Source organism: Lissotriton vulgaris, chromosome 7 (assembly GCF_964263255.1).
Source record: "Lissotriton vulgaris chromosome 7, aLisVul1.2, whole genome shotgun sequence".
NCBI classification, from domain to species: Eukaryota; Metazoa; Chordata; class Amphibia; order Caudata; family Salamandridae; genus Lissotriton; species Lissotriton vulgaris.
Window position 1 is genome coordinate 1638500062 of NC_141695.1, and position 23974 is coordinate 1638524035.

The window sequence follows — 23974 nt, forward strand, 5'->3', positions numbered from 1 at the left end:
GCAAAACTGAAACTACTTACCAGGTTCAAAAGTTCAGGCTCATCATTAGTAGCCATTTCCTGTAGTGCTTCCTGAGGGGCCCCTCCAGAGTTCAGTTGCCAGTTGCAACTATTATGTGACCCTGCTCTGAACCTCAGAATAGTTACACATATGCCACAAAGGTCCTGAATTACAGCTAAGGGAGACAAGCAGGAGCCAGGCTGGAAGTTCAAATCCATTAATCAGCCCCTAATTCATTATTGTCAGTTGGGGCAGGGCAGGTGTTGTAACTAATTTTGCAACAATGAAAGCACTTAGCAAGTACAAAAGATCACTAATCAGGAAGCACTAAGGAAGCAGGTGCCAGCTAAAAAAATATTCTGTGACACATTAATCAGCCCCAAATTAATTCAGGTCACTTGAGGCAGGGAAGGGGTGCTTGCGTTGCCACAATAATGTACACTGACTGGACAACCAGAGGGTGCTGTGATGAAACAGAGGGTGGCATGGGTGGGCCAGAGGGTGGCATGAGTAGTCAGAGAGTGGCAGTGGTGACAGAGAGTGGCAGTGATAAAGAAGAGTGTCCCAAACAGGCTGGACACGTAGAAACAACAAGTTCGCGAAACTTGCGACCCGACAGGTAAGTTCGCAATTTGCGAAAGTGTACAAAACCCTCGCGAACTGGCAGAAACCCGCGCAAACACACAAAAAAAAAAAATCCGCAAATTCGCGAGAATTCGCGGATTTTGCGGATTGCGAGTTCGCAAATCCGCAAAATTCGTGAACGCGAGATTCGCAAAATTCGCCCATGCTTAGGTTTAGCACAGCTCATACAAGAATGGGCCCTGAAGCAGAAGTTAAACACATTTTCTTACCCTGCAAAGGAGTGTTTCTTCATCAGAGTAATGTGCTGCAGTACACATTATTGTAATCATGGCCAAGTAATCCTGTTTTATGCAAATTGGTGAATTGCCCTACTGGAACATGTTAGGTGCTCTTGCCAACAGAAGCTTAAGTAATTCTCCCAGCTTGTCTTTCCTCACAATTCCCTGTAACATTTGATACCAGTGGAGGTGCTGTGGGCATTCCGAGGGATGCCAGGTATAGAGGGATGCAAAGAGTACAATTTGATGGACGGAATACTGCAACAATGTCAAACATTCACCCCAGTACAGAGATCTGGCCCTAAATCCATTGTTATTTTGCTCACTACACCATTCCAGTTTAGACCCAGCCATATGCAAATCAGTCTTGACCCTGCTCCCCATGTGAACAATGCAGCCTGAACTGCCAGGCCAGGTCCTCCCTGGACCAAAAAAAAGCCTTGTAGGATGGGTTTCAGGGTATCTCCCCTCATCAGCCAGACAAGCTTGACTCCAGTGGAATGGTGAGCAAGGGACCCGTATAGAGGGAGGCACATCAAGGATCTTCAGGAGATGGCCTGGCCTCCTCGTTTTTAGTTCAGCTGAAGTCTTGTGCTGAGTTAGCGTCACTCCACAGTGGTAGAGTGAGTCTGAGAAGCAAGGCATCTGGCATTGGTGTGCTTATGGCACAATGCAAACACTGGACTTTTGATTCACCATACTTACTTCGTCACTGGCACCCAAGAAGGACCTAGGAGAAGGTACGTGAGTCTCCTTCTCCCCTTTATCATTATTACGTGTTGGTGGAGCTGGGCAGAATCCATTTAAAGCCCCACATTTTCTTAATCACGGTCAGAGGAGGGTGAGTGCCAAGTACCCTCTCTCATTATATTCTGTCCCTCCTTCACTCCACTGCCATAATGACAATGGAGTAGTCTTGCTCAGAAACCTGCTCCATTTTTCTTCTGCTCTCCCACAGATCTTCATCTCACTCAATTCCTGCCATGTCTGGTGCCCATCTTGGCCTTTACCTCAACACCTCAACCTGTCCCACTGCACCCCAATTTCCTCCTCTGTTGCACTGCTCTTTTTCCATCCACCTATCACAAACCTTCTTGCTTGTCTGCTGTCCTTTCGAACGCTTCTCTGCAACTTTTGCTACCTTTTCTCAGTCATTGATCCCTTTCCACCCATGCAACTGTGTCACAGTTTTAGGAAGTTTGGGGCTCTGCCATCTATCACCGGTAACTGTGAAACCCTATCTGAAGACAGCCCAAGCTGAATGGGCCATGTCACAAGCGGGTGTGGGGGACATGCGTGTCTGTGTGTGTCAGTATATGCATCTTTTGGGGGCAATGGGAATACATATTAATGACTGCGACTGTCTGTGAAAGTATAGGGATTATGGCACACTCCCTCCTCGCTGAATCTGTGCTGAGGATCTAAATAGTTTATGGGTCTCAATGAAGTTAATAAAGTGATCCAGAGTAGTTTTCTTTGTTCTTTTACTCACTTTGGGCCAGATGTAGGTCAATCTCATTTACCGATTCATAAATACCGAATTTTACCGATTCGGTATTTATGAATCTGTAAATGAGATGTAGGTAAAAATTCGGTCTTTTTTACTGAATCGGTAAGATTCGGTATTTACCGATTTGGTAAATACCGAATCGGTATTTGCTATTGAATGCTATGGGCCTTGAAGCCCATAGGATTTAATAGCAAATACTGATTCGGTATTTACCGAATCGGTAAAAATACCGAATTGCTAAGGGGACAGGTTGTCACTTTGACACCCTGTTTCACCCCTGTAACTGGCTTTTGCGCCATGTGGCACACATACATGCCCTTAGGGCATGTCTCAGTGCCACATGGCACAGGTGTACATGCACAGATGTGCATGTACACAAGAATTCGTAATTTACCATCCAATTGTATTGCATGGTAAATACCAAATTCTAAAGGCCCTGCAGCACTGTTAGAAGTGCTACCTATATCATAAAATAAATTTTCGGTATTTTCACCGAATGGTAAATTTACCGAATTGGTAAAATGTACAGAATCGGTAAATTTGCCGATTCTGTAATTTTACCGATTCGGTAAAATTACTGATTCGGTAAAATTACCGAAAATGTACGTTTTTTGGCCCCTACATCTCCATAGCCCTTTACCGGTCGGAAACGGCAGAAAATCAGTATTTTCGGCCGTTTCCGACCGGTAAAGGGCTACCTACATCTGGCCCTTTGTGTCCTCGATGCTTGTTCAGACTGAGAGCATCCTATTAAAGTCATTTTACACATACTCTCTTCATTCCACATCCCACAGCACAACCCTAAAATACTAACTATAAAAAAGTCAAAACTGTTGATATAGAGATGTCTCAGGCCTTGTTGATTTTTAGGCCAGGCGCTGTTCATATACACAAATTTGTTTTTCTAAAAAGAAGAAACACACTGGGCTCCTTTTCATGCTTCCTTCTCTCACCAGTGTGCCCACGTTGGAGCAGTAGAACTTAGAAGTGTTTCCTGTAGGGATGTCATGTTAGACTAGAGAGTGGGTGGATGTGGAGAGAACCACTTCCTAAAAGAAGCATGTTTATGCAGCTTGGGATTTTAAACTGCAAAATGTGTGGTCATCCTCTCCCTTTAAATATATTTGCTCTGTCCAGGTTGTTTTCCTTGGGCGTTGTTCTGTATTTCTGAGGGATTTATATATGAGGTCCGGATACACAATTTTTTTTTCTCGTAATTTTTTTTATTCAGGTTTCTATTAGCATAAATACAGAGAACGTTGCAGCATAGCACATTAGGTGCATACATATACATCTTCTATGGCGTGGTATATGTTAGGGTAGAGCAAGAGCACCAGACAAGCATTAAGGACCATGGAAACAGATTCATTAAACATTTGTGTCAGCATACATACAGGGACTCAGCGGTCTCCAACATGGAGGGCTCTCCACTCTGTGTGCATGGTTGCCACAATACCTATTCACCTGTCTGGTCTCTAATCGTACATGGTCAATGAGTGCTCACCATCTAATGATTCGTGCTCGGCCAATGTGCTCCCTGATGTGTGTATCTCGGCTGAAGCTGTGTTGTTTCCTCACTCCTTCCCGCCCGGTTCCCGTTCATCTCTCTGCCCCTCACTGTGTTCTCCCAGCACTTCCAGCATGCTAGCCCAGCTTTCAAGATCTCTTTTCTCATTTTCATATGTTCATACCCTACTAAGTCTGCATTCTTTCGCCACCACCCACTCTAACAGGTCCGACCTCCAATTGGTGACAGCAGGGGGGCGGGGGGATGGGACTGCCCAAGTGTGTTGCTATACGTCGTCACGCCAGTAGAAGGCCCAGTTGGGCAGATTAGCATTGTATTTTTCTCCCCCTTTTGGGCAGTGGTATCAGCCCCAACACACAATGAGATACACACTGTTAAAGTTATCTATCATGACTATTGTAAGGGCAAGAACAATGACCATACAAACAAGGCCATGCAGTATTTATTCACATTTATACAGACTGTAAAATGCTATTTGGTTGAGATTACACATTTCATCAACTATTTCCCAGCATTTTCCCTTTTGTTAAATGAAAACAAATGTTGTCACCACACCACCAGACCAAATCTCAGAGTTGCAGCATTTGTTAGTGCCAACCACTAATAACATTTCACAGATTTCTGTAATGAAAAGGATTGTGATTTTATTTACTCAAACTTTGGATCACTTTTTGTCTATCCCATTGATTTGTCCAGTTGATAATCTCGACTGGGATCCAGATCCAGGAATGGATCTAATCATTGGTTATAAAAATGTTACATGCTGCATGAGAATCCATCTGGGCATGCTGCTCCCTGCGTTTTTGTACATTTATGGATTACTAGGTTTGGGATCTATGGTATGCTCTGGGATCTGAAAAAACTGTGTACGCTCTATGTACCAACGCATTTCTTTTACTCTGCATGCACCAGCTGTTCCGATGCAGGTCACATGATCCCTTCAGTGCCTCTAGATCCCTTCTAAAGTTGCAGACCACTACACAGCAAAACAGGTTTCTAGGATGGAAACAATCTATGATCCAAGTCCAACAAATAGTTCAAAGTAAACTGCAAATGTATGATGTTTTCAATATGAAGTGGTTCTTCATGCAGTACTGATGCCAGTTTTGCCCTTTAATAAAATATTTCTACAATGTATACACTGACACATTGAGGAGATAAAAGTGTTCTCTATATTTATTATGAAGGTGTAAAACATTTTGGAATGATTAATATTCAAAGATGGAGCTTTTTTTAATCTTTGAGTGTCAATCAAAAACAACAGTAGAGTTGTTTGAGAGCCTTTTTACACACACTTCTTCAAAACTTTTCACTTTTAAGCAGCCCACAGCTTGGAACCCAGAAAGTGCAAAAACCAAACCAATACATTTTGTTAAATGTTTTTCTGGGTATTTGGCCGACCAGCTGAAGTGGTGGCAGCAGTTAAATAATGTGACCCGTGTGCTGCCTTACTGAACATATTTTTTGGCCTTTTTACTAAACTACAGGTTTTACACAATGCTCCTTGGGAAACTGGAACAGAATGTTTACCACCAGCAAAGGATTGGTGTGTATGTGTGTTTTTAACTTTATATTTTATTGTCTATCATCTTAATTTAATAAAGTAACTTGCTTAATCAACAAGGAAGTTCCAGCTCCTTTTTGAATACATCAATGTGCATGTGTGTGTAGGTGTTCATGATTGTTTGGTGGAACGTTCGACTACTGAAGGATGCTCAGAGTGCCACTGTAGGAACTCCTTCCATCCATTTTAGTATGCTCTTGATTAGGATGCAGGTGGAAAGGTGGGTCTATATGGGCACTTGGTGGACTACACATAAAATTCATATCTGGCACGTGTTTGCAAGAATAAGCCTTTAAATGCAGCACCTATGTCGCCCTCCTCCACACAATATCCTATGTACGTGAAGACCCAAAATCTCTGGGATAGTTGAGAAATTAACAGAGACATAACAGGATGCAGAAGTCTGGAATCCTGATGAAGAACATGAAATAGTGAAGTGACTCTTCCTGCAAATATAAAAGAGTCTTGAAAGCAACATCTGTTTTGCATTGCCAAGAAACTGTTGAGAACATCCTTCCATTGATTACAATTTGCTTAAGACACAGCTGGCTGTGTGGTAGGTCTTTATTACAAAGAAAAGGTTTCACTGTGTGTGAGTGAGAGAATCTTCTGAGTAATATGGCTAGAAGGCCTACTTCTGTGAATAAGATTCCTATCCCAACCCGGTAATTGTATGTTAGCATAGACAAAGAAGATACGAATGAGGGCGCTGAGGCAAATTGGCATGGATCCCATCCCGCTGACAAATCCACATTTCCCATCCATCATTTAGGGGGGTGGAAACACTGACTGAGGCTGGTGGAGTCCAAGGCACTTAATCACTCAACATCTTTAGTGTATGTGTCTGAAGAAGAACAAAAGAATACCGTGTGATTCACAAAAACATAGCATTCTGCTTTGCCAAAAGTGTATCAGGTACACTGGGGGGTGAACTTTTGCTAGAGGTATCACTGCCAACACGGTAGGATCTCTACGTGAGATGGGTGGTCTTCTCCTGGGTGAGAGGGAGAGCCAAGGTCCTCCAATGAACCGTCTGGCCGGTGAGTCATTTAACAAGTGCAAAATGAGGCCCTTAGTCTAAGCAATAAAATGCCATTTGGTTGCCCAAAAGGCAAGTATCAAGACAAATATCTAGGTCAAACATGTATACCAGAAACTGAGCAATGCAGTACATTCAGTGCCAACTTGCAAAACATCCTCACAAGTGAGCTCTGTTCGGTCACCACCATGCTACAATAAAATTGCAGAATTTACAATTACCACACAACAACAGCTGACAGCTTCTTTTCATCTGCAACCGCATCTGTAATACGGCACAGGCAACAAGGCAAGGGGATTCCCTCATTTGTATGGGGTAGCACCCCCATGCAAATAAGGGAATGCCCTCTGTTGAACTTTCAGTGCGCCAGTACTATGGGTATTACAGAAGGGGCTGCACAAGCATCTTAGGCCCCTTCTGTAATACCAAAATGCCATGGGGGCGCAAAGTAGGCGGAAATGCCGTTGCGCCCCCAGGGCCCTCTGGTAATATAGTCCCTCAGCTGCTGTGCCATTGTTTTCACCAAAGTAGGTCCTCTGATGGATGTGGTAGTCATTTTAAGAGAGAAATGCTTTCCAAAGAGGCAGACAACACTAGATTCAGTGGGACACGCACATCTGGGATGGCAGATGCAGTGCCTCCAAGGCGCAAGGCCAACAGAAGTCTGCGGTGGTGAAGGGTACATGACTCCGTAAGGCCCTTAAAGTCTATCAACTTGGCCGAGCCCTATATGAACAGAAGTCAGGGAACGGATTCTCATTGTAGGGGATTGCTTCGGTTAATTTTCCATTGATTAACAGTGTTAGCTAACAGCATACACACTTTCCAGACATTTTCTCTTCCACATGCATTCCTTTTCGTCCATGTTAATCGATTAGACTGAATTGTTTGTTAATATTGATCCCCATTACTTCCTGAGGAAAGCCCAGTGCTCAACATGCTCCCAAAAGCTGAGCATCTTGGTAAAGGAACGCCATTTTCAGGATTGTACTAGACTGCTTTGAGATTGAGATTTTGTTTATTAAGAAGTGAATACCTTTTCGGTGCTATCCATGGCAGTGGAAAAACATCCTCACTATATATAATTTTTTGAGGTTAGTGGTACAAAATGCATTTATAAAGCCAAGAGAATTGCCTAGTTTATAGAAGTAGTGCCCAACACCGGGACTTTGTGGAACTGTATTTAGTACTCACAAACAGCCGTACATAATTTAAGAATACCGGATTTTAGTGCGGGACAGTTTTTCCAAGGCTAACAGTTTACTAAACTAGTCCCGGGCTTTTCATGCCTAACATTTATATGCCACTCATATGCGAGAAGAAGGAACACCAAGGCAAATGTGAAGACCAACATTCATGCCAGACAATGTGAGCATGCACCTGAGAACTTACCTGCTTCATAATCCCTGATACCACATTCTAATCCTTTGAGTACCTAGATGGTGAATTAATTATCAGTGATTATGGAGGACATCAACCAATGGGTTGATAGTCTAGATACCGAATGTGCCTCAGACCTCCTTGATAACATGCAGACACCCAGGTTTAAATAGGCAGTGCATTGCTCAACACACACTAAATTCCCATGCTACACCTCATTTTAACACACAAACAAGACACCACAAACATGATGGGGATACTGCAGTGTTAGTCAAACCATTACTTCATCTCTATCAACCTCTGCCATCCAGACACTGGAATGACTATGGAACTGATCATACTCTAAGGAAGAAACAAAAGCTGTTTCACAAGACCCATAAGAGACTACCACAAGACCATCAAGCAAGCCAAAAAGGTGTATTAAGCTTAACGTATCTATCAGACACCCACCCAGACCTAGAACACATTTAACATTTACAAGAAGTCTACAAACACTTGCACCATAGAAGCAACCTTTGCATATCTCAGCAACACCGCAAAGAAACAAAGTCCCAAAAATCTGCAATTCCATGACCACTGTCCCGGAAGTGCTTCGCTATACCTCCACACCTACAATGCATATTCACCTCGTTCCAACTACTGAAATCTACCGGAGCCTTAAACTTGGATCTCAAAATAAAAACATGCAAGGCGTCCTCCACCCCAAGCTAAGCTACATGCTTAAAACAACTGTCCCCTCCTACGGAGATGGGTAATTCTTAATTCTTAATCAATACCTCCCATCAGGCACTCTATGCAGCCTTCTGAAACATATCATCATCACTCATCAATTGAAAGAAAAGCAACCACTGACCCAAAGCTGCTCGTCATCTACTGGCCTATTTTCAACCTCACTTTTATCTGCGAGTTCAGAATTACATTGAACTTAACCACCTTCTCCAGGACTACCCATTTGGGTTCTGACCGGTGTTTGGCTGCACTAGCCAACAAGAGGAAAGAACTTCTTATTTACCTTGATGAGGACAACCTTCTTCATGACCTGTCCATGGGCTACGACATTGCCAAATACAGAACATGCATGCAAAGGCTCAAACCTTGGGGCCATATTCTCTGGTCTGCAATAGGTTCAATAATTCCTCCCCTGTGATAGAGAAAATATCAGAATTAGATCCATCAAATTCTTCACAGGCTCAGTGAAGATCTGCTTCAAGGATAGTCCCTCCTGTGTATTCTCATCAACATGTACATTGACCTATTGTTAGATCTCCTTAAATTGTATCCGGGGAACTTCCAAATGTATGCTGAGATCACTTTTACTTAGAAAACTGCCCAGAGAAACCAACAAACTCCTGTATGAGCCATGGGCTCCACTGGACGCAAATGCAGAGATCCTAGTCCAATACGACACTAGTATTGAGGGGCATTCCAAAGTCAAATTAAATTATAATACATGATGCAATAATAAAACGATAATTTTTCCAAAGGGCTAAACTTACAAAGCCTGTTTCTTCATAAATTCTTTGCAGTATACGTTTTGGCATAATTTTTAGTCTCTTCAAGTGACAAATTAATGTATTCCCATAATATCTTTAGAAGCACACATATGCACACATTTCTCATAATGTATCTTCTCTTTGTGGCTAACTTTAAGTAGCATGATAGTTTGAGATTAGTGAACCATTTATCAGAGATTTTGATCCATTCAATGTTTAGTTTCTTATTAGTAGCGCCTTGTTTGTGTGTTTGTTCATAGCAACACTGATAGTCATAGCAATCCTAGTGATTAGAGAATTTAAGCATGATGTGCTTCCATTTGTCTAGCCTAAAAACCTTGGAAAACATCCAGCAGGCTTCATCAGAAGTGAAAATCCAGAGAGGCCTCTTCAACAGCAAATCACCACCGCCTTCCACATCAATGCTGTGCAAAATAGTGTGAATATACAGCTCTCCCACTTGGAATCAAAGAGACCAAACCCATCTTCCTGTCACACAGACTACTACAATATATTCTACTGTGGTTTATCTAACAAACTCAATGCAAGGATCCAAAGAATACAGAATCCAGCAACCGGAATCTGCCTTAACCGAAGAAAGAATGACCACATCAAACATGAAACTGACATCACACTACATCTCAATATTGATCTATGCTCAATGCATCCTCATAGAATCAACCAATGGTCCCTTCAAGAGAAGAAAACATGTTGACAGATTGCTCAGTGTACATGTGTACAAGACCGCAGATCAACACCAATGAGCTCAACCTAAAACCTGAAACCAATTATATTAAATAATAAAAAATCTCCTGAAAACTTTACTTTTCAGAATGGTCTTTAACTGAGATTGCCTAGGAGCAAGGGCCATGCTAAAGAGTATTCCTCATAGTTAATTACGGAGTCTGATTAGACAATAACTTCTCGTTCTGGCAATCAAGCTGTTCTATGTACTGGACAGCACTCTGAAGTTATAGAAACGCATACCACTATACAAGACCCCTCAATAAATAAATGCATAGTAAACTTTTACTGTAGATGAGGATGTGTAGAGGAGGGAGGTGGGAGCTAGATGATGGAAGGGAGAGTGTTATCTAGCAAGGATCGGTGGTGCCTTCTCCATCAGAAGCGGGTTTTGTACCTTCCAGTCAAGGCGCTATCAAATCTGTGTACAGCTAGAAATTCATGATCTCAAAAGGGCAGTCAGCTCAAGGGGTAGATTTTTTTTTATTCTGCCATACTTTTGAACAGGTCTGTGTTCCCTCCTGCCGAACCTAGATGAGGAGGAGAGATTTGTTACAGGCTTGTGAATTATTACAATCATAAGCCGGGTAACCATACCAGCTGAATCCCCTGATTGCTTACACCAATGTGAACATTATATGGACAGGTCCATTTAAAAAAGATTTTACTAGTGTATAAAAAGGTGTATGTGATTGTCACGTGGATGATGTCATCAGTGATGTCATTTGAGATGTCATCAGTGATGTCACTGACCATGTCATGAATCATGTAATATGTGACATCATCAGCAGTGAATTGCGGGTGCGAGAAATATAGTTAGTACAACTAACTATATAGGAGCAATTTCAATGGTTTTGTATGAGTGAAATGTCCAGCTAACTATAACACCCCTAAAACTTATAGTTTTTTGAGTGAATTTTAAAGGTTTTTTAAATGCTAATTCCTAACTATATAAGGCCTGAAACCTATGGTTTTTTCAGTGAATATATATATGTTTATATATACATATCAAGGTAGATGTAGGTGGAGTACACCTGCGCTCACCTATATATTTTTAACTTCAAAATATTTTGTTGTCGAAATCTAGGCTACGATTTTTTTTTATAAGAAATATTCTCACCACAAGATTCTCAGTGGGGAGATGTGCGGCTGCTCGACTACAGACAAGGGACTGATTGTGATGTTGTGAGAAATGTGTGTAGGGAGAGAGCAAAATGGTAACACCATTGAGAGTGGACATCTTGTCAGCAGGAGTAGTTAGATGACCTCTCCATAACTCTACCGCTTACCCCAGCGTGCTCCCAACCACACATTATTCCAAAAATGTGTGGGCTTATTTAATACCATATCACAAACCAGAATGTTTACTTGTTCCTGAAATTGCTGTGCCTATTTGTTGTCTATTTTTGTTCAAGAATTGTTTTTTGCAAGCACAGCTGTCAAAAACAGGATGGTTGCTTCTCAATTATTTTATCATCTGTTCCTCAGACTGAAAAAGACCTGCTTGAAACTGCCAGCGCGAACAATACATCTGTTCTGTTCTTGTTTACAATCTATCTTTCTAGCTGTCTTTATTCAATAGCTATGGTTTTAATCTCAGACATTTAGAAAATGATTTCTCCAGATTAAATTTACATCGCTTGGCACAAGAAACTGCAAATAAAGATGTCCTTTTCTAAATATCATATTCCGAAAAACAGCTCGATTAGAGGAATTCCGCGTCTCAGATTTTATCACCTGCTTCAGTGTGAAAACACATTCTGACTTGCCAGAATTTACTGTAAATCTCCTGAGGTACTGATGTTTTGTTTGCAGGTGATGAGGCAGGCCTTAGGAATGTGTGCTTAAGAAGGTTATGTAGCTAGGAAGAGAATTCTGTAACCCTTTAGTGCTCACTTTTTACAAAACTTAAGGCTTCGAATTCACAAAGGGTAAGTGCTAGGGCGTTAAATGGGAAAACATAATTGCAGGCACTTACCCAAATAAGCGGTGGAGTTTGGGTGGGCTAGGGGGGCGGGCTTAGTTTAAGTGGGGCTAGGGGCGTGTTTAGTTTGAGTGTGGCTTGGGGGCGGGCTTAGTTTGGGTGGGGCTAGGGGGAGGGCTTAGTTTGGGTGGGGCTAGGGGCGGGCTTAGTTTGGGTGGGGCTAGGGGTGGGCTTAGTTTGGGTGGGGCTTGAGGCGGGCTTAGTTTGGGTGGGGCTAGGGGCGTACTTACTTTGAGTGGGGCTAGGGGGGGCGGGCTTAGCTTGGGTGAGGCTAGGGGGTGGGCTTAGTTTGGGTGGGGCTTGGGGAGGGCTTAGTTTGGGCGGGGCTAGGGGGTGGGCTTAGTTTGGGTGGGGCTTGGGGGCGGGCTTAGTTTAGGTGGGGCTAGGGGGCAGGCCTAGTTTGGGTTGGGCTGGGGTGGGCTTAGTTTGGTTGGGGCAAGGGGGCGAGCTTAGTTTGGGTGGGGCTAGGGGCGGGCTTAGTTTATGTGAGGCTAGGGGACGGGCTTAGTTTGGGTGGGGCTCGGGTGGGCTTAGTTTGGGTGGGGCTAGGGGCAGGCTTAGTTTATGTCAGGCTAGGGGCGGGCTTAGTTTGGGTGGGGCTAGGGGGTGGGCTTAGTTTGGGTGGGGCTAGGGGGTGCACTTAGTTTTGGTGGGGCTAGGAGGCGGGCTCAAGTGTAAACAGTCAATGGGTTCAAGATCGAAGGTTTGTCAATTGAGTACCACCAATACTGGGTAATACTGCCATCTATTATTTATAGTACTTAGTTGAGGATGAAGAATGAATTTAATTTCATTTGTAGTGACTATTTCCACTACATTATGTAAAAGAATACATGATAATGGGTTCAATTATAAATAAACTAACTTCCGCCAACGGATAGCAGTGATATTCTCTCCTTAGTCCCTCTCCTCCTGTGCTCTTGCCTGAGTCTTTTCCGCTTCTGCAGTCTCTCCCACTTCCATTCTCATTTTTTTACTTCCCATGTGTCTCTTTCCTTTTTATCTTTCACCCCTGACCATGTATCCGCTGGTTTGTCCCTTATCTTTCAGTCATCCTGTTTCTCCCCTGCCCCTTGTCTCGTCTTCCTTCCCTGCCTCTGCTTTTGCTCGCTCTGTTCTCTCCATGTATCACACCATTCTTTCCCAGGTACTTCTTTCTCTTTCTCTTTAACCTAGATCGCTCGCCCCATCACTTACTGTCCAATGCCATATTACTACCTCTTGCTGCTACTCTTTCTCTCCCAGCCCTGCCTTTCCCTCTCCTCTGTCTCTCCTTGGCTCAGTGTCTGACCCGGCCCTCCTGAAATAACTGGGAAAGAAGTGGCATATGCCCCCCTCCCCCACCCCCCACCCACCCTGCCCTATTCTCTGAAATACAATTCACTTGTTGCATGAAGCACTGGTCTGAATCCTGAACGCTACCTTACTTTAATATTAAGGTGGGATTTACCTAGAAACCTATCGCTCCCCGCCATGACATAGTTTACACACACTAGCACTATTGAGTAACAGCAGGCGGCATATGAGTAAGTGATGACCATGCCCAGATCTTCATTTTAAAAGCACAACGCTAGCTGCACGCAGGCAAAAACAGGTTTGGGGTTACAAAAGGCCCAGTTTTATTCCATGGGGCACCTGTTGTCCGGTTTCAAGGCTGCATGCACTCTACCCTTCAAGTCCCAAGCAGCTGCTCACTTTCCGCTGGTTCAGCCATTTTGTGTCTGGATGTTTCGCTTTTTTCTTTTAAAAGTTTCATGTTCATTTAACCCTTTCGCTGCGGCGGCTATTCCGCCGCAGCGCTAACAGGGCGCGGCGGCCGCATGCTGGTGACAGAACCGCTCCGTCACCAGCCGCGGTTGAGCTGTGCTCGTGACGGAGCGGTTCCGTCATGGCCCGCCCCGCTCAATAGAACGCGCCGCGCAGGCGCGAAATCAGCGCCGCACCTGCGCGGCGGCCGGGCCATGACGGAACCGCTCCGTCATCAGCACAGCGTCACCGCAGCTGATGACGGAGCGGTTCCGTCATCAGCAGGGGAGGGGTTAAAACTCTAAAGGCATCCCCACACCACTGAATCCTGATTAGTAGTTTGACAGTTATTCCATTCATAATGGTGAAATGTCCACAGTGGCCACACACCACGAACCAACTCCACTGGTCTGCCTTCCCCTTACCAGCCTCTCCACTTCCTCACCTTTCTAGCTTGTTGTCTGCAAAAGGGTGATGCAGGGTATGCAGAGCTGGGCTTGCAGGCTGTGTGGGAGGACTTGTAGCATTTTGATACGAGTGGGCACTGGGCGCCCAAACTCACATCACACATGCAGACACACACACTAATGGTACACTCAGATACTCACGCATCCACATCCATTAGGCACGTTTATATTTTAAGAACAAATACATTCTGGCTGGTGGAGAACGCTTCTTCAAGCCGCACCTGGATCTATCACTTTCTTTTCATATCAGCCGGATCACAGATTCCTTGATCACTTCATCAGGATACACTGCGTGGCACGAGATGCACAGTGTGATCGACAATGCAAGGGCCTAGCTAGAGCCTATCCTGTTAATCACAGCATGATGCAAGCCCTCTTAACAGTGCTTAATTTGTAGACAAATAAGTGCCAGGGCTCTCGTCCGGAGGCCACTGCAGCTTGCACCACACATTGCCCCTGCCATTCTGCCAATGAAAGTAACAACACAACTACTAACTATCACACTCCTACAAGTGTGACAATTTGTAACATTTCAGGACCCCAAAGCTATAAGAATGGCTTGGGTGGCAGGTAATAGTAATTTTTCATGTATAATGAAATAATAGTTAACTGTTGTTCTGGTCATCTCTAAATTAGTCAGATAGCGCCACTTTGTGGCAGACTGTCACAAGTACCGGTGTTAAAAATTAAGTGCTGGTGCCAAGTACCGGAAACCACCGCCACAAATTAAGCACTGCCTCTTAAACCCCCTTATTTCTGGGGCTATTCAAATGGGCACTGCTGGAGTCTTCAACAGCAACTTTGCACATGGCTACTTCAGAGGCTTGGTGCACTTACAAGCACCTCTGAAGCAGAGGAGCACCTGTCCTGCCATGATAGAGCCTGACATGCCGTTGATCAGGGTACCAGTACTCTCTGTGGCTAAAGAGAAGTTCAACTACTGATGGCTAGAAAATTTGGAAGTGTCTGTACTCAGTGCCGGTGAGTACTGGCCTATTTAAACCACTGGTAAGTGCAACCTTTGATTCCACACCTAACGCAATGACTCACAAATATAGTGTGGGTGGTAAAAGTCAGGGCAGATGTGAAGCTACCATTGATGAAGCAGGTGCAGTGGCACCAAGTCCCAAAACCCTGAGGAACCTATTGAATGCTGAAAATTGACGAATCCTACTACCACAACAGCAGCAAAGAGGGGCCATTTCCCCTGCTTGCACCATGGCCCAGGCCCATGGCTTCCTTGCTATGCTCCTCGGACAGGAGGGGGCAATCGGCCATGACAATCAGCTACATTTGCAGGAGGTAGACTGTTTGCAGCTTTCACATATTTATTTGTCTACAGGCTGGTGACAGGGACTTATCTTTTAATTGTGCATCAGGAAAGTGGCACAGAGACCCAGAAACCTAAGGGGCCCAATCAACCCTGATTATTGCTATATTTCACTACACAACCAGTGGTCAGGGGTCCGTTTTCTTTGTTTACTCAAGGGGCTTTGGCAATTTTACTACGTTATTAACAGTGGCCTGCTGATGGAAATCTGTAAACATCAATTATCTAGGGATTCTCAAAATTTCCCAACAAAGTAGAAACATTTATTACAAACAAGTGAATCAAGGATCAGAACTTCACCATCGCCAGATACCTGTCCATTTTTCTGCTTTTGCATAAAGTAGATTTCCTGTGCATTTTTGAAACACCCATATTCATGTTTTGTGCCATGTTTCACTAGTTTATAGTTAAACTTTTGGTCTTTATATCTAACAGGTACAGCCCAGATGCACTCCACAGTAAGGATGTGTCTATTCCAGACCAATGGTCACCAAGTATTGACATACTCTGATGAATATATCTTTGTTACAAAAGGTCAAACGCATTGAAGCCTTGAGAAAGACCAACACATCTGCTTTCTTTCAGCCTGCCTTCTGAAAGAACTCATCCATAACGCAAATTATACATGTTTGGGTGCCATGCTAAAGTATCAAACACAAACAGAGGGGCTCAAGGAGTGGGCATATACCTAAAGGTTTTGACAGCTGTTTATGGAACCAGACATTTAAAGACAGTAGCATTGACGGGAGCCTTGAATACGTGCCTGCAGTTGAGGTGTGAATCAACTATATCGATGGGACCGAATATCGAGTGCAGAATATCGATAATAAAATTATGACAAGTCTAGATATTCTCTACCTAAGTCTACCTATATGTAACTATGCTGTACATATATCTCCAAGGTACTCAGATGTGGCGTTAAGAATAGTAAATCTATACTTCCCTATATGCACTTACCTTTCCATATGTTGTCCCCTGATATTTTGTACTCAATGCTAGTATGCCAGGATATTGTTGGTATCGATATTCAGCAGTACAATCTATAGTTGCTGCGGGCATCTTTAATAAGAGGGAGGAAAATGGCCGACTTAAGGCTGGGGGCATTTAACCTTCCTCTACAAAGCCTTTCATTAGGACAATGTGAGGTGGGCATTTTAAGATCGTACATCTAACAGTGGACAAGGATTTGTTCTAGCAGCGGCACAGGTCCTTGTGACATATATTTTTGGGAACCTGCAACAATTTTAAACAAATGTAGTAGTATAAAAATATGTCTGCAAAATAATAAATAATTAAGTGAATATTAAGTATTATCAATGCATAGGGAGTCAGGCAAGACATGCAGGGCCGGACTGGGAAACAAAACCGGCCCTGGCAAAGTGCTCGGCCGGCTCACCGGGGGGGAGGGGGAGGGGGGAGGATGGGGGTGCGACCCAGCCCTTTGTCGGGGCCGGCTTTTGTCCGATTCTGTTACAGGGCCGATTCTGCAGCTATGCTGCAAAAACGGCCCTGTAACAAAAACGGCCCCCAGGGGCCCAAAACCGGCCCCCACCCTTGCGGCGCACCGGGGAATTGCCCGGTGCCCGCAACGGCCAATCCGGCCATGAAGACATGACCGCCAATGGACTTGGAGGAAGAGGTTGGCCAACAACTCTGCCCTTCCATCAAGTCCATTGGCGTTCTGCACCTCTTTCTTTAAGTACACTGCCAGCTTTTTGGGGGAAGGAAGGGACATACCTCTCAAATAGAAGGATGGGAACATACTCAAATGCTTAAATGAATTATAGCAATCACAATCACAGCTAATAAACCCAAACTAATGCAACACTTGACTCATAAACTATGCAGTTTTCAGACCTAGATTTCTATTGCAAGATTTGAGACATATAAACAGACATAAAACAGGCACAGAACAAGCGCAAGTCTGGTCAGGGGTGTTGCTACCACTGATGCTGCAAGTGCAATAGTCCTGGGGCCACGGGCCCTGTGGGGCCTGTTAAACACTGCTAAATGCTGTATTTTACTACCCAATAACCGTCAAAGGGATCACTTTCCTTGCTTGCACCAGGGCCCATGGCATCTTTGCTACGTTGCTATGTCTGGTGTCAGAGTTGACAGCACCAGGAGAGGCAATATAGGCAATATATGTCTGAGCCTAACCAGGGGAGTAGTGGTGAAAAAGGACAGACTTTCTACCTAGGTATGACACCTAATGGGCATTAGAAGTTCCCTTCTTCGACCCTATACTGCAAAGCATCAATTCCGTGCTTCTATTGCTAAACTTTCTGAGATACTTAAAAAAGCAACAGTTTGGTGAGAAACCATTGTGTTTGCCTTCAGGAACTGCATCTATGAGTGGTACCTGTACATGCTGTAGGATACTACCATAGGAAATGTTTGGGTGGAGAAACTTTACTCAATTCTATGTAAAGGCGTGAGCAGAAAAGAGACATTCAACTTTGTCTAAATAAAGATTTTGGAATTAGCTGGTGCGTATAAGACAGCAAAACTATATCAAGTATGGTCGTCCCCATGTCCGAAATCACCAATAGAGAATTGCGTGATACTGAAGAATATTTGTTGTACAACTGAAATTTAAAGTGCCGTACCATATATATTACAGAAAGATAAACTAAATTCTAAAATCTCATTTTGGTTTGAGCCCTTATTTGAAGTTCTTGGATTCAATATATTCAGCAATTCTAGGTATAGTTCATAAGATAATATTGCAACGGGAAAAAATATATGTTTGTTGTGAGTGTTGAGTATGCGTGTCTCCTCAAAAGCATTCTCCAATGTACAGAAATAATGTTTACATTTATTCGAAGGTGCAAATTACATAAAGAACCAATCCTCTTTGAGATGAGAGATTTGCAATAGAAAACCTTGGGGCCTATTAACAAAGAGATTTTCCAGTATGTGAAGCAGAACTATTTTATGTACCCTGACATGCCTTTTGTGAATTGGCTCCAAAAATCTAAAACAAAAATAAAATTGAAATATGTATGTACAATGTTCACAAATGGAAAAGACTGCCATCTTTGCACTTCTAACAGCGAGTTGGACGTTTGGGAACCAGTACGTAAAGGCATGTAAAAGTACAAAACAGAGATCTCCTGTAGATCTACTTCACATATACGTAAATACTTTTGTGAATTGGGCACCTTATCTCTATGTACGCAGGAAGCCAATCTACCACTTGTCAACAAGTGAAAGAAAACATCTTTGTCCAGCAAGCAATGAGCGACCGGTATCCTGTTTTGCCTCTGTCAACTCTTTGAAATTAGTAATGTTTAATCAGGAAAGGCCAAAAAGCCACACCTCAGCTATGGCGCCCCTAGGTGTGGGAAGCTGGCTTTCGGCGCGGCGACACACTCGTGTTTTGTCCTGTAGTTCCACACTTACCCAGTTCTACATCCTGGTCATCTGTCAGGACGAGGATGATGTTTGGACGGATGTTGCGTCGGTCCCTTTGAAATCGTCCCTTCAGACGCTGGCTGAGTGGGAGCGTGCCACTTCCGTCCATGAGCGGCAGCACGGCCATGATGAAAACTGCCACCGCAATGCCCTGCGCCGCCATCTTGCGCTGATTCTGCAGACTTCCCGCACTTCAAGTGTGTATACACAACGCCTTCCTCTGCTGCTTTGTTTCAGGCCTGAATGGAAAATAAAATGAGGAAGTCAACACTCGAGCCTAAATGTCAGCTATGTTTGTGCGTAATAAAGCAAAAATCCTTTTACGTAAGCAAAATTAATCTTATCTTTGCACGAAAGATTTTGTGATTAGAAAGAACATAATTCTTCTATGTGCACGTTGCATACCAGCCAGCCCATCTGTTTATACTGGAGACGAGTATTTCTGTGTTATTAAAGGTTTGGATTTATTGTTAATAGTTAATTATGGGTTCTATAGTAACACAAGTTCATGTTTGTTTTCACTCTGGTCTGTCAGGATCTTGCTGTCACTGTCATGCAGTATTTAAGAGTCGGACAGAAGCAACAACATGAGACACTCACAGCTTCAGCCAGAAGCGAGAGTATATGCTGCATTCACAGCATAAGGTCGAAGTCACAGTATCCAGTACTGACGTCAGGTAGAAATAACAGTATGAAGCATTAACAACATCAGGCAGAAGCAACCGCCTTCAGCATTCACAGAGTGAAACAGAAGCAACAGTATGCCGCATTAACAAGATCAAAGCGATACCAAAGGGGATGGTGAAAGGAGCGCTTGAGCAAATCAAACAATCACCCACAGTCAACTGATCTGGGTTTAATCCATCATCATTCTTTAGCTCACTCCACCACCCCAGTTCAGACATGGCCATATGCAAATCAGTCTGACCCTCTGCCTCATGGGAACAGTCAAGCCCAAACTGCCAAGCCATGTCTTCCCTGGACCGGAAACAAGCTTCCGAGGACCGGCATTAACAAGATCAGGCAGAAGCAACAGTATTCAGCGTTAAAAACGTCAGCATGAAACAAAAGCGACAGTATGCAGCCTAAACGTCAGGCGGAAGCAACCACTTTCAGTATTCACAGTGCTAGGCAGAAGCAATCATTTGCACCATTCACAGCATGAGGCCACAGCTACAGTATCCAGTATTAACAACGTCAGGTAGAAACAACAGTATGCAGCATTCACAATGTCAGGCAGAAGCAACCGTGTGCAGTATTCACAGAGTGGGACAGAAGCAACAGTATCCAGCATTAGGCAGAAGCAACGGCCTTCAGTATTCACAGAGTGAAACAGAAGCAACAGTATCCAGTATTCAGCATTCACTGAGTCAGGTAGAAGCAAACGCATGCAGTATTCACAGCGTGAGGCAGAACCAACAGTATTCAGCATTGACAACGTCAGGCAGAAGCAACTGAATTGAGCATTCGCAGCGTGACACCGCAGCAACAGTATCCAGCATTAACAACATTAGGCAGAAGCAACCGCCTTTGTCATTCACAGAGTGAAACAGAAGCAACAGTATCCAGTATGCAGCATTCACAGAGTCAGGTAGAAGCAAACGCATGCAGTATTCACAGTGTGAGACAGAACCAACAGTATTCAGCATTGACGTCAGGCAGAAGCAACTGAATTGAGCATTCACAGCAATCAATGCTAATACCAAACCTAACCTAGATAAAGCGGGAATCCCAAGATATAGACATAACTTCCCAGAAATGTTTCTAAAAATCACTCCTCCCAACAATATGTCCTCATCCAGCCCAGACACCCACAAGGCTCCAGGGTTAAGGGTACTCAAAGTCTGTTATCTGAATATCCGCTCTATGGTGAAACACCAGCTTGACATCTTCCTGCTTTTAAAATCTGAAAACCCTGATATACTTCTTCTAACCAAAACGTGGCTTACTGAAGATTCTGTCTGGGACATTTTAGCAGCAATTCCAGAAGGCTATTACATCCTTTGGGCTAATCGGTCCCCAGGGAAAGCAAGAGGCGGGGTTGCAGCTATTATCCACAAGGAACATCAGTTTACTTCCCTAGGAGTCACTGGTTTGCCCTCAGTTGACTATCTGGTCTTAAAATTTGAATCTCCTCAGTTATCGTTCATCTGCTCTCTCTTCTATAGACATCCCAGTAATATGCATACATTCCCCCAGGCATTGTGTGAGATGATATCCCACCTTGTCATTAATCATGCAAGGATTCTTATAATTGGGGACTTCAATTACTGGCCCAGTGATGAACGGGAGAGCACTAGCTTGAGGGAATTTGCCGACCTTCTTTCTGGGATGAACTGTACCTTGCACGTGAGGGAAGCTACCCACATAAAAGGGCACATCATAAACCAAGCATGGACATCAAACTTTAAGATCTCCACTCCCCTGATGGCTCCATGTGCCTGGTTGGACCACTACTTAATCAGATTCACTCTCTCATGTGCTCCTTTCTCGAAATCCCAACTAACAGAGAATCAGAAATTGGAGACTTGTGGACATCGACCATTTCCGCTCACTTTTAACTAGCACGTCCCCCTCTACACTGGAAGCTTTCCTATCTCAGGCGGAGAGTATTAAGACATGGCTCAAATCGGCCAGCGACTGTGTTGCTCCTTTCAAAAAAACAAAGATTATGAGACCCCATGACGCCCATCGGTGGTTCTCAGACAATTAAAAAAAAAAAACTTGCACTAAGACAAGCAGAACGCCGATGGCGGCGCCATTATCTCCCAGATAAAAAGGTCCCTTACTTAACCTTGTTGAAAGAATATAAAAATCTGATTTTTCAAATTAAGGCAAACTATATCTCCCAAAAAATTATCAACTAATCTAATAAGTCTAAAGAGATCTTCTCTATAGTCGACAAACTCTCTAAACCAGATAGAGTTATGCTGAAACCTACTCCATTACAGTCTCTATGTGATTGTCTTAATTTATATTTTATTGAGAAAATTGTCACCATTAAGGCCAGTATCCCTCCCCCTGCTTCCCCTATACAGGATTCATATATTGGTAAGAACCCACACTGTCTTTATCAAATTCCTCCGATCTCTGAGGAGATCTTTTTGCACTTACTAAAAAAGGTCAGCTCTGGTTCTCCAACTGATTGCTGTCCCCCTCACGTACTCTGAGAAGCCTTTACTACTTGCCCAGACCCTCCCCTCTCATTTCTCAACAATTCGCTTAAGCTTGGTATTGTCATGACTCATTTAAAATGACAGAAATTATTCAAATTTTGAAGAAATCAGGTGCAGACCCGTCAGTCTTTCGTAACTATTGTCGCATCTCCCTGCTGCCCTACCTGGGTAAATTTTTAGACGCCCATGTAGCTAATTGCCTAAGTTCCTTCGTTGAACACTCCCAGGTTTTGGACGCCCACCAGGCTGGTTTCAGACCCGCACACTCCACTGAGTCTGTAATTCTTACTGTCATGGATGTACTCAGATGGGGAGCAGATAAGGGCATTACCCAGGCCCTGATTCTACTGGATCTATCAGCAGCATTTGACACGGTTGATCATGACATCTTGATCGACCATGTCAGAAATGCCGGAATTCAGGGTCTGGCGCTAAAATGGCTCTCCTCCTTTCTTAGCACCCAGTCTCAAGCGCTGCGTACTGCCAACTTTTCATCCAACAAAAGGAAAATTACGGGTGGGGTTCCCCAGGGCTCCTCTCTCTCTCCGCTCCTTTTCAACCTGTATCTTCTTCCTCTAATTTGCTCCCTGAGAGAAAGAAATGTTGGAATTTTTAACTATGCCGACGATCTTCAATTGGTGTTTAATATTAACTCACCAGCATCGTCAGTGTCTAACTTTCAAGCCACTATGATTTTTATAAGTGACTGGATGAACAACAACCAATTGAAGCTGAATCCTGACAAAACTGAGCTGATTCTCACGGGTGGGTCAGCAAATCCTTAGCACTCCAACTTTTGTCCCCCCCTACTGGGCAACCCCCCGTGCCAGCCGCTTCCTTCAAAACACTGGGTATAATTATCTGTAATGATTTGTCCATGAAAGCCCAGATCAGTTCAGTTGTCTCTGCTGGTTTCTTTCAAGTGCAGAGAATAAAGAAGATCAGTAGATTCCTGAGTCGGGAAGCCATGATTCTGGCCACTTTAGCCTTGGTAATCTCCCGTCTGGACTATGCCAACTCACTGTATGTTGGCATCCCTGCGTACCAACTGAGATGCCTCCAATTGGTTCAGAACCAAGCTGCTAGGTTGATTTTTCATCAACCAAAGTGGCACCATGTTAGTCCACTTATGAAAATCCTTCACTGGCTTCCAGTGACAGAGCGCTGTGCGTTTAAGTTGGGTTGCACCATGTCTAAAGCTCTTCATGGCAATAGTCCAGCTTTTATTTCAGCTAGACTTCAACGCTAAACTCCTTCTCGAGACCTTAGATCCTCTCACTTGAACCTTTTGGCAACTTCCTCGTCTAAACGTAAGAAGTATGGTGGTCTTAGGTTTGCAGTTTTGGCTGCACAATCCTGGACCTCCCTGCCGTTCGAGATAAGGTCTTTGACCTCTCTTGTACAGTTTAGTAAACAGCTGAAGCCTGGTTGTTCACCCAAGCATATGACGACTAAGCTATCTCCCAGCCACTGCCTCCACCGCTACCTGAGCGCCATGAAACCGTTGGTGTACGCGCGCTTAATAAATGCTTTTAACATAAAATAACATAACAGCTTGACATCGCAGAAACAGTATCCAGCATTAACAACATTAGGCAGAAGCAACCGCCTTCAGCATTCTCAGTGTGAAACAGAAGCAGGAGTATCCAGCGTGCAGCATTCACAGTGTCAGACAGAAGCAACAACATGCAGTATTCAGAGAGTGAGATAGAAGCAACAGTATCCATCATTCA

The 23974-nt window shown here is 43.8% G+C and overlaps 1 protein-coding gene across 6 annotated transcripts in view; it reads right to left on the reverse strand.

The window, feature by feature from the left end:
* The window catches only part of SULF2 (sulfatase 2), a 432620-nt gene that overhangs the window by 348708 nt on the left and 59938 nt on the right, over positions 1 to 23974 (reverse strand). For all 6 annotated transcript variants that reach the window (XM_086932614.1, XM_086932611.1, XM_086932613.1 and 3 more), the window contains exon 2: positions 19054 to 19304. In XM_086932614.1, coding sequence (XP_086788740.1) covers positions 19054 to 19228 — 175 coding nt within the window. In that variant the 5' untranslated portion in view covers positions 19229 to 19304. The remainder of the gene's footprint in view (positions 1 to 19053; positions 19305 to 23974) is intronic.